The sequence below is a fragment of the Zootermopsis nevadensis genome, unplaced genomic scaffold, assembly GCF_977971745.1.
Source record: "Zootermopsis nevadensis isolate Lab colony 2312 unplaced genomic scaffold, Znev_1.0 Znev_ptg000030l, whole genome shotgun sequence".
NCBI lineage: Eukaryota > Metazoa > Arthropoda > Insecta > Blattodea > Termopsidae > Zootermopsis > Zootermopsis nevadensis.
The window spans coordinates 17183571-17197393 of NW_028259162.1; the positions used below are offsets into that span (position 1 = coordinate 17183571).

General features: G+C 35.6%; 1 protein-coding gene and 1 long non-coding RNA gene across 2 annotated transcripts in view; one reads left to right on the forward strand and one right to left on the reverse strand.

Moving 5' to 3' along the window:
- The first annotated feature begins 4494 nt into the window (after positions 1-4494).
- Positions 4495-13823, forward strand: part of LOC110833768 (Cbl-associated protein) — a 230632-nt gene continuing 221303 nt past the window's right edge. Inside the window, exons 1-2 of the mRNA XM_087358416.1 lie at positions 4495-4638; positions 6970-7620. Of these exons, the coding sequence (XP_087214542.1) occupies positions 7525-7620 (96 nt within the window). The 5' untranslated portion in view covers positions 4495-4638; positions 6970-7524. The remainder of the gene's footprint in view (positions 4639-6969; positions 7621-13823) is intronic.
- On the reverse strand, positions 5551-6992 carry LOC147872192 (uncharacterized). Its single transcript, XR_015537766.1, has 2 exons — positions 6868-6992; positions 5551-6114 (listed from the first exon to the last, which is right to left on the reverse strand). It is a non-coding gene; the product is annotated as an uncharacterized LOC147872192 (long non-coding RNA).

Here is a 13823-nt window from a genome sequence, read left to right on the forward strand (position 1 = left end):
GTCTTTAAGGGCAAAATAAATTGCAATTCCATTATGGACGCTGTTGGTTTACGTGTGCCGGCGAGTTAAATAAGAGAATTTTCTACTTTTAGTGTGAGCAGTGTGCTAAGACATAGTCCTTCAGTCAGGTGAGTCATCGCTGCAAATGACGTATGTAAATCTTTGGGCGTATTTAGCATAAGCATTGTCTCCCTTGAGGGCACGTTCTCAATAAGGGAAATGATCTAGATAGGTTGTCTTGATAGATGATCTAGCTTGGTTATCTGTTTCTTGTATTTCTTTAACGTTTTACATTTATATTAGTGTTCCCTGGGTGGATTATTTGCTTTAATTTATATTTCTTCATTTATTTTTCTTTGTGTATAATATTGTTTCTATTTTGGGTTTGCCTGTATTTGGCTGTTATATTTAATACTGTATTTGTATATATTTAGTTAATCTGGTTGTGTAATGTTTTTTTATTTAATTATTATTGTGTGTATAATCAGTGTTTGCCTCTTATTGGCTTCTTGCTGTTGGCAAACACTTAAATAAATGAATTGAATTAATTCTAATATACAGTTGTGATGAATGTGGTGCCTGCAAATAAAAGGTACCAGCATATCACTTAGCTGTATTTTTATTGTTATCTTTAACTACTTTTTTGATATATTTTCTCCTGCATTCATTTGTTCTTGGGCAGTTGGTAACAGCGCTCACTGAATAGTCTGTTAATGGAATTCAGAACATCAAAATTAGTCAGTATATCCAAATATTTGACATTTTTATTTATATTTAATCTTATTTAGTTATTGTAGTATTCTACTTATATGTGTTTACATTTTTAAAAACTCCTTTGAACTTGCATGAGTAGTAATTCTGTTGTATCACTTCTTTTGCTAAAAATTGACTGCAGCAGTGCTTTTGTCTTGTAGGATATATTTTTTGTTTGACAGAGAAATTTGTGTTTTTTTATGTGAATGAGCTGTCATTATGGTGCTTCTGCCCTTTTCGTATTTAGTTAAAGTCAGCCTATGAAGTTAATTACGTTAGTTGTGATACGGTTTACCTAAATATAAATTTTGGGAGCTTATTCTGTAAAATGATGTTTCCAACCGTATAGGGATAATTTTTATATACAGTTACCATAGAGGGTATCTAAAATTAAACATATCTGAGCAATACATTTGTGTTATAAAATATTATGGTTGAAGTTTTGTAATATTTTATAATGAAAATGTATTATACAAGAAACAGCATTATAAGATAGTATTGTCATCTGCTTATCTCAATGTAAATCAGTAGGTTCTAGGAAAATTGGTAGTAATATGTATGACAGTTTGAAATTAATATTTCTGTGCAGTTCTTTATAAAAATATAGAAATACTTTGTTTTATGATAAGCAGTTTTCTGACAAACCCCCATAAAGCCCAAATCATTCAAATGGATCATAAATGGAGACTAAAATGAAGGGAGGTGTTCTGTCTCCTCATGAAAATTTTATTTTTGGACGTACATTCTGCAAATTGATATATCCATAGTCTGAAATGCTTTTATAGGGTTATGTTCTACTCTTACTGTCAGTCAGGAATATGAAGAATGGAAACAAATGATCACATGCAGTATTTAGAAACTGCCTTGGATTCAGATTTAGACATGAAGAAAAGGAAGATCCCAGCCAGGATCTTGAAATTGTATGTGACCAACAAAACCTCCCAACTGCAAGGGCAGAGCCTTGGCGACAGTGTTGCTGGTAAGTGAGGTTATAATCATATCTGCTGAGCTAGGGCTGTCAGCTCCCAAAGCCAACGAATTTGGGGAATTATGGATGTAATTATCTGAAATGCTTGTATTTTACAAATGTATTACCAAATAGGAATAGGGAGTTTGGTAAGAACTTGTAAGGCCTACTTTTCTATTACACACAGTTCCTGCTGCACAATTCTTTGTGTTAATGTTTCATTTTGGTTATGTAATTGTAATCCATCAGCAAAACACAATATTGTTTCTTTTATGAAAAGAACTTACAACTTTAGTACCGTACAGTCCTAGATTAAATTTGCCATATACAGAGCATAATAATTTTGTTTTGCACCATCACACAATTTGTATTTTTTTAAAACTTTTAAAGGCATAATATTTACGCCAAAATTTCGTGAATATCGGTTGATTGGTCAAAGATTGAAAGGGGAGAGAACAAAGTACAGTAAGTTAAAAATTCTATTTTAAATTTCACGCCGTTAGATTTGTCATGTTGGTAATAAACTCCAGTGAACGGTGGCGTGTTGAGAGCGCGGTTTTCAAGCTTTGTGTGCAAAAGTATGTTTTCTGGCGTTTCTCTTACGATTTTACAGTCACATTTAATCAACGTTAGCAGCCTGGGATGTGTTTATTTTATTGAAACATATATCCAGTGAAGACTTTGAAGTAAGTCATAATTGCTTCGATGAGTATTTCTTGTGTTTTAGGTTATGGTTTGGAAAATGAGTAGCCATCTTTGGTTAAATTACATACTACGTAGGTTTCTGTGTGACCTTCGTACACAGACCTAACAGTACAGAGTATTTTCCCTTTGCCAGTCGATATGTTCACTTGTTACTCCTGGATTTAGTGCTTTACACTATATTTTGAATTTGATTATTTGAATGTTAAGTTGCTCATTAAGAAATTGTCTCCTGTTACTTCCTAAAAGTAATTTACTGACACGTTTTCCATACTTATCCTTATTCGAGACTGAGGTGAATTTAAGCATAAAGTTGTTAAATCAGGTACTAAATGTCACTTCAGATCCTAATTGCTTTTCAGAATCGAGCGTCAAGAGGAGTTAGCACTGACTTGTAATTTCGACATTGGCAGCGTTTTGATGACCTGATCCTTGCAAACCCAGAATTAACTAGCGATGAATTGCATTTTTGTATAGGCATAATATTTTTAATATATGTAACAGAAGTAATGGCGAAATACCAAAAAAAATGTTTGTTTTAGGGGCTCTATTGATCCGGGGAAACTTTAAGGGAGGGAAAGGGAGTGGTCGTGGGGGTATAGAGCTGTCACGCGCATGCGAACTATACCAAGGGGTTGATTCTATAACGGAATCCATTACTGACACCAGGCTGCAAATAGTTTTAGAAGCAAAACCCCTCTACCACCTGTGAAGTTAGGATAGTGAATTAATTCCATGTAATTTGTTCACAGTTTGTGTGCGAGGGCTTCGGACGTGACATTGCCACGCCCATCCTAATCTTTACATTGCAATGTGACGTCTTGTAGTTTTCTTAGAAATATATGCTTATACTCTTTTCCTATAGAGGTATCTAAAGGATGATTGTCAGTAGGATTTGACGACGAAGTTTAAACATGAAGTTCTTGCATTTGTAAAGACCATTTTTGCCTGTTGAAACTCTTCGAGTGTGTGTGGGCTAAATTATTAGAATGTCAAAAACACAATTAGCAGAATATATCCTTCCGCGTGATGTGCTAGTTCTGGACAATATCAATATTCGTTCCCTGACTTTTAATTTTATGTACAGTCTGCAAATATTAATTCAGAATAAGTTGATTCCTTGGTACAGACAGGTTTGGCCTTGGAATATAATTTTAGTGTTCATAAAACAGAAAAATCACAGTCAGAATGTACGCATTGTGAAAATGCTTAAGTTCTGTGATCACGCTAATGGCTTTGAAAACGTTCGAAGGTCGTCGAATGTCTTTTGTTTTTGTGTTTTAAATGTAACGCTCTGTGCATGAGGTTATTCCGTATTATGGCTTAATCTGCCTCGTTGCTGCCACATAGGTGAACTGGATAGCTGGGCTACAGACTCGCTCGCTTCAATTGCTCACATCAGTACAAAGCAGCAACCTCCATCAGTTAGTAAATTTGTGTCTGAACTGGACGCAAATACAAGAAAGAAACATATTCTTCTTACTAGAAATAATTGTTAGTATATTTTATAGAGATTCTACTGTCAAATCAACGCAAATGTAGGACATTTTTAGGTCAATTTCAGTGGTTTGAATGATTTTTCGTGTATGTTGAGAACAGTATCACAAAACCTAAAGTGGCTTATGATGCAAATAAATTACCGTATGAAGACTAAGACAAAAAAAAAACAGGAGTATTTATTATGTATGCATTAAAATAATTTCTGACTGGTAGAATTCGTTCATATAACCATTTACTCCGGAACCCATCGTACCAGAATATAACATTAACAACTCAAGGTTTGTGGGAATGGAAGGCTTCATGTGTTCAGCGTTATTTTCAATAAACCACTTGAGGGGAGGGCCTGCAGTCATATGTATGGGCGGGAGGGGTAGTTACTTCAATGGGTCTACATACGAAACCGCCATAAAAGATGGCCAAGCCATGTTTTGCTGTGGTGGGGAATTAGGCGTGGGGGAGGAGGGGCAGAGCAGAGGGGAAGGGATCCCCAGCTAATGCCTGCAGACAGCGACTCGAGCGCTGGCAAGATGCGTGAAGCGAGTGAACCAGGAACATTCGACAGGAAGGTACAGTTCGGCGGAGAGAGGGGGGGTCTGTGACGTGTGTTGGACATGTGGATAGTGCAGTTGTAAACACTGTGTATTGTCACTAATCGACGTTTAGATATAACCAACCAAAGGCAAAGTTCTGGTGTTGTCAGCCTACAAAGAATAACGGTATTTAATGAGCGCTGTGCGATGTTTTAATTTAAAGTGTTTAAAATAAGATGTAACTACTTTTAAATATAAGCGACCGAAATCAACATTCTGGTGGTGTTGTTTTTTTTTTCTGACAGCTGCTTTAAGATATGACAGTCTTTGAATTTGGACGTATTTTAGTGTAATGTGGGTTAGTGTTGTTAAACACTTCGTGATGACATGAAACGAAAAGATGTTTAAAATTAACTAGCCGCAAACGCTTTGGTGTTGCTGATAGATACGTAACAACAGCATTTAATTCGATTAAAAGTTTAGTAATTACGCCAGTGTAAAGTGTGCAGTTAATTAGTAATGATCTGTGAATTTATTTTTAAACTTTGGGTCCTTCTGGTAAAATATTAAAATGACATTCAATATCGAAACAGAGAGAAACGTAAGTTGATTTAAAATGAGAAGAGGTGTTACCAGTTGGTACTTCACCTGGAAATTTTCTGTCTCATTTTCGCAGTGCGTCCTTGTGTTCTGCAGGTGGCGGTTTAATTAGTATACATTAACGAGATACTCTTTATTAGTACAGCTAATGAGGCTGTTAATGTAATGTATAAAGGCAACGTTTGTGCGTTGTTCCGTGTCACCTGATTATAAGTTTGTACACAGGAAATATATTTACACGGAGTAACCGACAATTTCTGACGTTGCTATTAATTGAGTTAGTGAATTAAATCAACTAACCCGTTTATACTCAGGAGAGTGACTTGCATTTGACATACAAAAGCAGGATTATAAACTAATGCCATTTGAAGCGACTTTCTGGTTTTATTTCTACAAATATTTCTTGCTGTTTGAGAAGAGATTTGAGTCCAATTTAGAACCAAATTTACGCTGACGTATTAGGAACTGCTTTTTGATGATATTTAAAAACCAGTCAGTTGAAAGTTATATTTATTCACAAGGCAGGCTATTGGCGAATGTATTTACAGAGGAATATAATGTTTGCTGAATTTACAAGTGGACTATATTCACATAAATGTTTGCCTCTTAATCATAAAATCTTCAAAAGACAGTATTTATTCATGGCCTCGCATATATTTGAGGAACGTTTTGAACCCGCAATGATTCTCTAGATACGAATCATTTTGTTATTATAGCAACATTAAGTTCTTACATTTTCTTTGTTTAAGTCAATTTCTTCTCTAAGATACCAGTACAATATGTGTACATGCTACTTTGTGTTATTCTTTATTATTCAAAGCCCCTCGTACTGTTTCAGAATTGGAATTTCAAATTATCGTATATGACAGAAGTAAAGAAAGGGGAGAAAGTGTTTTCACATAAGGAAAGTTCATTAAATGTAGTATTTGAGGTTTTCACGGCAGCGAGTCTGAAGATGACTGTCGTCTGGTAGAAGTTTACCGACGTTTAAGAGGTCCTTGCTGCCTCCATCATCAGGGCGATACTTCGGTAAACTTCCATCAGATTACACGACGAAACAACCTAGAAGACAGCCATATTCAAAGTTCATTAAAGTTTATGACTAACTCCAGATACAGAACTTTATACGTTTTGCAAACTGAATAATTATAATCGCGGTCCGTATCTCGGTATACAGATGTCTCAGCCCGGATTAATCTTCTCCTCTTACTAGGTTTACGGACAAACTGAAATAATAAGGATCACTTTTGATTTCTTTATTTTTACGAATTCCTTTAAAACTAGTTAACGGGTGGACATGCCCATTAAGAAAAAAACTACTGTCCTTAGCAGAATTGATCCTACGAGTATGCTTTAAAAACATTTTTGGACGAGTTTTGTTAAAATTTGGGGGCGTGATGCTGACCACTCACCCCCATCTAGTGCCGAGGTCAAGAAAGAGAGGAGCTATACCTTCTCTCCCCCCAAGCGCCTACATGGCGCATAGTGGGACAAACTTTACAAACTTTGTTAAAATTTGTATCCGTCAATTTTAACGTTTACGCGAAGCCCAACTATAACTTAAATCACATTTATCAAACACAAAATATCTTCTTTAGACTGATGACTTATCGAAACATTTACCGATGTTTAATTAAATAAATACATGCAGTATAAAATATATAGATTGACTTTGGCAAGGTTTTATGATACGTCTAAAGTATTTACTACTGATTAGCTTGATTAACGATAGATAAAATGTAATAAATAAACATTAAGCGTAATGAGTGCTTGAAAGAAAATTAATTTCTGTAATTTTCTCTTTATTATTCTTACCTTCATTTGGTTAAGCACAATGCTGTCTCGGAAGCAGATTTTAAATACAGTTGTACAGATTTACAATGAAACTTATTGTGTCTCGTGTCTGTTGTGTTGAAGGGCCGAAGGAAGGCAGAAGGAAGGCATGACGTTGGCAGGATGTAATCAGCTGACTGGCCCTCGCTATCCTGGTAGCAGGAATTGAATGAAATACACCACGCAACACGACAGAAGGAAGGCATGACGTTAAACACAACGCGACAGACACTTCGAAAAGTGGCCTAATTGTAGCTGTAATTACCAACAAAGACAGTGCAGAAGAGTAGGTTAATAGCTAACGCGAAAAACCAAGACACGTGCCTATGGAAATAGATGAAAAGACCTTCTAGAGTGAAGTTTTGATTTATATTTTAAGGTTAGGTGTACTTTTGCATTCTTACGACTTGGTAAATTGTGGTTCCACTATCTCATCGAAACCTATGTTAATAATCAATCATCAAGGAGGATTTTCTCGTGACTTTCTGTCACCGGTGGGAATTTTAATCTCCAGTTTTCGAGAGTGTCTTTGAGCTGTGACTACAACAATCGAATTCCCTTACGCCTTGTACCGCCAGATATTATAACAATACAAGTTCTGTGCTGTGATCGGTTTCCCACCGCTACAGTGATGACACCATGAGCACCAGAGAGATTTTCTTAGACGGGGGATCCCCGTGGGGATTCCGTATGCATGGCGGCGCTGATGTCGGCCAGCCTGTGAGGATATCACGGGTAAGTCAAGATTATGTCAGTAGTGCATGCGATCGTAGTGATCCTTGAAGAAGGACCAGTGTTAACTAACAAACGAATGCTTAGCAGAGGAAGAGGATTTATAAAGCGCGTTCGAAGTACAATCTGTGCGAATTTAAATAAGCCGTCTGTCCTCTTAGCGTTGTGAAGTTTCGCATTACGAAATTGCTTTCCTTCGTATGGCTTGTCATCCGATACGCGAATTCGCTTAACTGTAATGTTCCGAACAAAGTTGAACACGCGCTGGCGAATATTAATGACCTTTAATCACTTAAACCAAAGAGATGATAATGTTGCGTCATATTGTGATGATTATAATTGTTTAATTTTAACCGTCTAATCACAATAAAATATTTTATTAAATATTAAAATATTATTACTACAATTAACATTTAATATTTAAAATATATATTAAAATGATGCTCTTTCTATCGAAATGTTCGATTTACAATTAGAGCATCATCTTTTTCACGACATGTTTCGGTTTTCAATGAACCATCTTCAGGTGTAGAATCGATATAAATTCAAATGTAATATTCTAAATGCAATCCTTCGTCAGATGTCCATTAAATATCAGAAAGTTATCCTCTTCTAGATCAATTGTACTTTGTTATCACATTCAATGTTGTTTCGTAAATGTATGTCGCGTATAGCGTGATCTTGCGTGGGTGAAATGTTTGTAGTGGTTTTTTATAATCGGTCAGATATGAAGAGAGGAGGAGGTCTGTCTAGAAGTAATGTTGTTGAAGGCAGGAAAGGTGTTTATTTTCTTATTCTTGTTTACAGGATATTTTATATCACTTAGAATAATCTGACGTGTTTTCGTTAGAAACGTGAAAATCAATTATAACGTTGTTCTTATGGGAAATAGCGATTCGCTTTTCGAACTCTCACCATGAACGTTAACTGTTATTAAAAGCTGGAGTTTGTAATTACGGTTCAAGTAACCCCACCCTAAATTTACTCATGTTCCCAATTCTACCGTTCTTTGTTTTTAAAGCTGGGTAAGTCGCTGAGACTTCTCCAACAAAATGCTAAAGATATTTGATCTCTTGATTTGACTCTCTCAGATAATTTGAGAAATTCCGGCAGAAACAATTCTTGAATGATAAGGAATTATACTAATGCCAAACGTTTTGTTCGCGTAGTCAAATGGGCGTGCGTTCTCTGACCATTCGAGCATTATATATATCAGGGGCTCTCTGTCTTCTCCAGACCTAGGACCACATTGATCCTTGGTTTTAGACTTGCGTGCTGCAGGGTTTTAAATGAGGACAATTTATTAAAACTTCTTGGCAATTTATTAAGCATGCAACCAACTTAACGATTACAAACAAGTTTACATATCACCGAATATTTTTCTATGACAAAGTAAATCTTAAGTGAGATACAGTATTTGAAAATGCTTTTGCTTGAGTGATATTTAAATATCAGATTTAGATTTTGTATTTATTTGTTGTTGTTCGCATGCATCCCTCCAAATGTTAATCAGTAAAATGTGTCCTAGACTTTTTTCTCAAGGGCGAGAGGCACTGCCAAATACTGAAGGCACAACAAACATGATTTTTGATATCAGGTAACTATTTTTTATCGTACAGAGTGACAGAAATTTTGTAATGTATGAGGGTTGCATAAAATATATCGGAGGGCCACGTGTTTAGAACCCCTAATGTAGATCGGGGATGCGATGGGATGATCGTCTGTTAAAGAATCCTAACAGAATGTTACTTTCAGATTTGATTCCGAAACGAAACAGGACATAGGGCATAAACCGTCACAGGCCAAGAATAAATGAATCTAGAGGAACTTTTTTACTTCTTTGAGCCGAATAGTTGTTGAGTGAGTTCGCAGTTATCGATAAATCTTACTTTTCTTGCCCAAAGAAATCGATAATTACCCATTTTATTAAATCGAATACTATTCAAGGTCTTAACACAAGGAGCATGGCGAAAGTCAGGAATGGAGTAAGGTGTTACATTGGCGTTCGACTTTTCTATAGGATCTGACAGTCATTTGCTGCAGTCTTAGCTCATACCTTCTTCAAATGCCAAGATAACTTATGAAAACACTGGTAAGATATGTGAAAATTTAATGTTTATGACAAACATACGAAATTTAGTTGGTGGAGATAGAATAATTGAACAAAACTGGGAAGATGTATTAATTGGAATACACGGTTTTTAAAAACGTATTACTCGTTATTTTCGTACCACGTTTTACTTTATTTATTCCAGATAGAAATTTAATATCGCGCAGAGATTATTGTACTGAATCCAAGCAAATATTTTTTAATAAATTTCATATCTACTTTTGGTGTCACATATCCTCATGAAGATGATAATGAATTTAACTTTCACCTTCATATAAAGCAGGTGGTCTGTTGGAGTGATATGAAATCAAATTATTTCTGTTTGATACTTTAGCGCGGATCGCTTCGGAACCAAATTTTACCAAAATGTAGGTAATTTATACCAGCATCTACACTTTTGTCTACCGTGCCGTTCAGATTTTCCTATTAAAATTTTGTACGAATTTATTTTTCATATGCTACATGCCCCTCCCTTTGACTTGATTACCATTATTATAATAATGTCAAAGCACTTAAAATAACAGCATTAAATACGTTTGGAATGTACAACAAAATTGAACACAATTAAGTAAGGTAGATAAAAGTGAATTTAATCGCAGAATGTATGGTTTGAGGTTTTCACAGCGGTGAGTATGAAGATTTCTGTCTTCTGGGTTCATCGCCCTGATGATGGAGGCAGTATGACCTCCGAAACGTTGGTAAACATCTACCGTACTACCCAGCGCAACAAACCAGAAGACAGAAATCTTCTTAATGCAGAAATTAAATTTTTGCGTTCATTAAACCTACTGGAATATATCGGATACAGGATGAAATGTAATACAGTTAATGAAATTTAACAGAGACAGAACACATTTAAATATCCATTTACACGGAATAGATTCGACTTGAAAAAAGACAAATCTTACGACCTATCGACTGATGATGACGTTGGTTAACTTTCAGTTCATGATCGCCTCCTATCCCATTTCATACATGACACACTTGTAGGCCTAACCTTCGTTGTATGAAGTGAGTTAGCTTGTCTCTTAGTCTTTGTCGTGCTTGGAGGATCAATAGCTCGTAACAGACGCCCTGTTACGTCACTAATTCAATTTGAAGTTTCAAGACCATCATATCCGCGCAATTTTTCGTACCGCAGAACGCAATCTTTTAACTATTACATGACGCAAAGTCCTCTTAAGCATGTTAGAATTCCTCGGTTGATCTAAAAACTGTTTTATGGAATTATAATTTTTAACTTTTAACTTTACACTTGAAGATGGTTCAATGTAACCGAAACATATAGTAAAAGATGTACCAAATATGTAAATGATATTTTAATATCTTATGTATAAATTTTATTTATATACAATTGTGATTAGACGGAAAAAACACGAATAATTAAATTTTAATTCACAATATGACGCAATTATATCAACTTATGTTTTATGGAAGTTACTAGCGGTATAAAGAAAGACAACTTTGAGAATTTACCCTTTGAAGCTCGAAGCCCATCTAAAAAACATTTAAACATTCGGGCGGTGCCTCAGAGGAAACACATCGCGTCACCATTGCAACGATCAATTGATGGATGATCTTGATGGAAATATTCACTCTTTAGCCTGAGAATAATTAGAAGTCATACAGTTGGGCGTAATTCAGAACTACAGAATTTTAACGGTGGTACCTGTGGGTACCACTGTTCTTTAAAGTGTTAAATATAGTTCATATCATTGCAATACATGTTTCTTAAACACATTTTAATATTATCCTTTAATCTACTCCTAGATAACACAAAGTAGTCTATTTGGTTGCTTTGAGGTTTTCCCCTCATCGCTTTGTATTTATTTATTGTTTCCCCTCAGTTTTATGGTATGTCTCTGTTTTAATCAGCCTAACAATTTTCGTTGGAGTAGAAATTGTGAAAATTCTCATTATGCAGTTTCATCCATGTTAATGGTCCAGAAATTACCGTCTATTTTTCATACATGTTTATTTAGGGAATTCGAAATTCCTGTGCTATGTAACTCAGAGTTTTGTCTCGGAAATTATAAAACAAGGCCCTATATTAAGCCACCTAAGTTCACTGCACTTCTTCACTATCGATTATTATCGAAATCTGCGGTGGGCTGCGACAGCAAGACAGACGGACCATCAGAGCACGCCGTCGTATTATTTATTTCTGGAGCTCGGGACAGGTCGCCAGCGGGAATCCCCAAGAGGATCGGTTAATGTCCCCGATCATGCTTATCGTGATCTTTTTCGGTCACTAGTATACGTGCGCTTTATAGTTGTCTTTTTTTTTTTAGATTCTCCGTTCACTTGTCAGAGTGCGTGCTTAAGGAAATTATTTTATATGTGCTGTCCAATCTTTTAGCGGGGATAAACGGAGTTTCTAAAGGTGATATGCCAATATTAGCCTCAAGGGATTGCTAAGAAGTACCAAAAACACAGAGAATATTAAAACTTAAAAAAAGATTTGCCTTTCTGTACTTGTTAATCGAAAACGTAATATAGCCTGCATCCTACATTTTAAAATCTACTTTCATTTCCTTGTTAAGTAAGTAATCCAGCACTGATAATGACAGCTGCTTCGAAATCCCGTAAAAATTAACGAGCTGCCTGCCGAACAAAGGACGGTTTGTGTGTCTGAAAATAAATAAATATGTATCTGAACTGTTGGAACTGAATAACCTGACCTTGAAACACTCTTGAGTACAGAAAGCGTTTATAAAATTCAACACGTAAAGCCTGTGTTAGCATGTCGGTGAAATACGAGGTGTTCTTTACGTCGACTGTAGATGGAAGAACGTGTATAGTCTCACGCTCTGGCCGTATTCACTTCCGAATGAAACGCCCATCATAAATGTGGGTAGGATGTCTCGAACCATATTTCAGAGATTGGACTAAGCTGGTTTAGGAACGTGTCCAATAACGGGCTGATGCTGAAAGTTCGGGCTGTAGAGATTTTTATGTATTTATTTATTTATTTATTTATTGAAATTGAGGATAATCGTGATCGAAAGTTTTCTTTTAGTTCTGAAATGTTGTGGAAAGGGTGTTACGATGGAATACATATTTTGCTAAGATATAAGTAACTAGAAAGGCGTCCAGAATTTTAATGAAGAAACCTATTGAAAGGCAAATAGGTTGTGATAGTGTTGAACAGATTGAACTGGCTGAGATATTGTCTGGGTTTTGTTATTTTTGATATTTTATCTCTCAGGTTCATTGCTATTATTAAATTAAATCGTACAAGATTTTATCTTTGCCTGCTTTTGGCAGATCCACTGCTGGTGGCTTTATTTGTTGTTTGATTTGTCCTTCAGATTATGAGACGTTTAGTCACACTGAAATAGCGGTCCGACCTGAGAAAATATTTTAACTGCTTAGTATTTACGTCATTGGGGAAGAGATGGTTTCTTTCTTAATTTAACCGTTATGAAGGATTTATTGTAAATATGATTAAAGTGAGACTCTTAGATATATTTGTAGATCGATTTTCGTGACCATGTATCTCCTGTTCCCTAATAATTTTTCAACGAAATTATTTATTTGGCTCTTAATACAGAGTTCACGGTGATGAAATTTCTAAGCGAATAAAATCATTTCCTGATAATACGAAACGTTTGTTAAGGCTGTAATTTTGTCGAATGTAGAATAATAACATGGCGGCCTACCAAAATCTAGAGGCCGTATTTAAATTTCGGTATGATCGTGATAAGTGACGAGATATTCATTGGAGCGAAACGTGAACATTTCCATGGAGGTCATGATCATACCTAACATTTTAAACGAACGTTTATTGTGTTCTAACCGTGGTCACGATTTGAATTCTCGAGGTGAACGTTGTGATAATTTGTAGCTAGTGGAAATTATTCACGAAAGTAGATTAGTGAATTGTGTAATTACTCATTTATAGTTTTTGATTTTCTTACAGCGTTTATTGAAACATTTGAAAAAAGGTACGAGTCATACGTTATTGTCTCTTTGTTCAAAGTCGTTATCTTTTGTTATGCCATGTATATTTTGGTTTATTAAATTGTGTTGTATAATTCATTGGGGTCCGTAGTGGCCGCTTGGTCGCTGGGACCGTGGGTTCGAATCCCTCTCA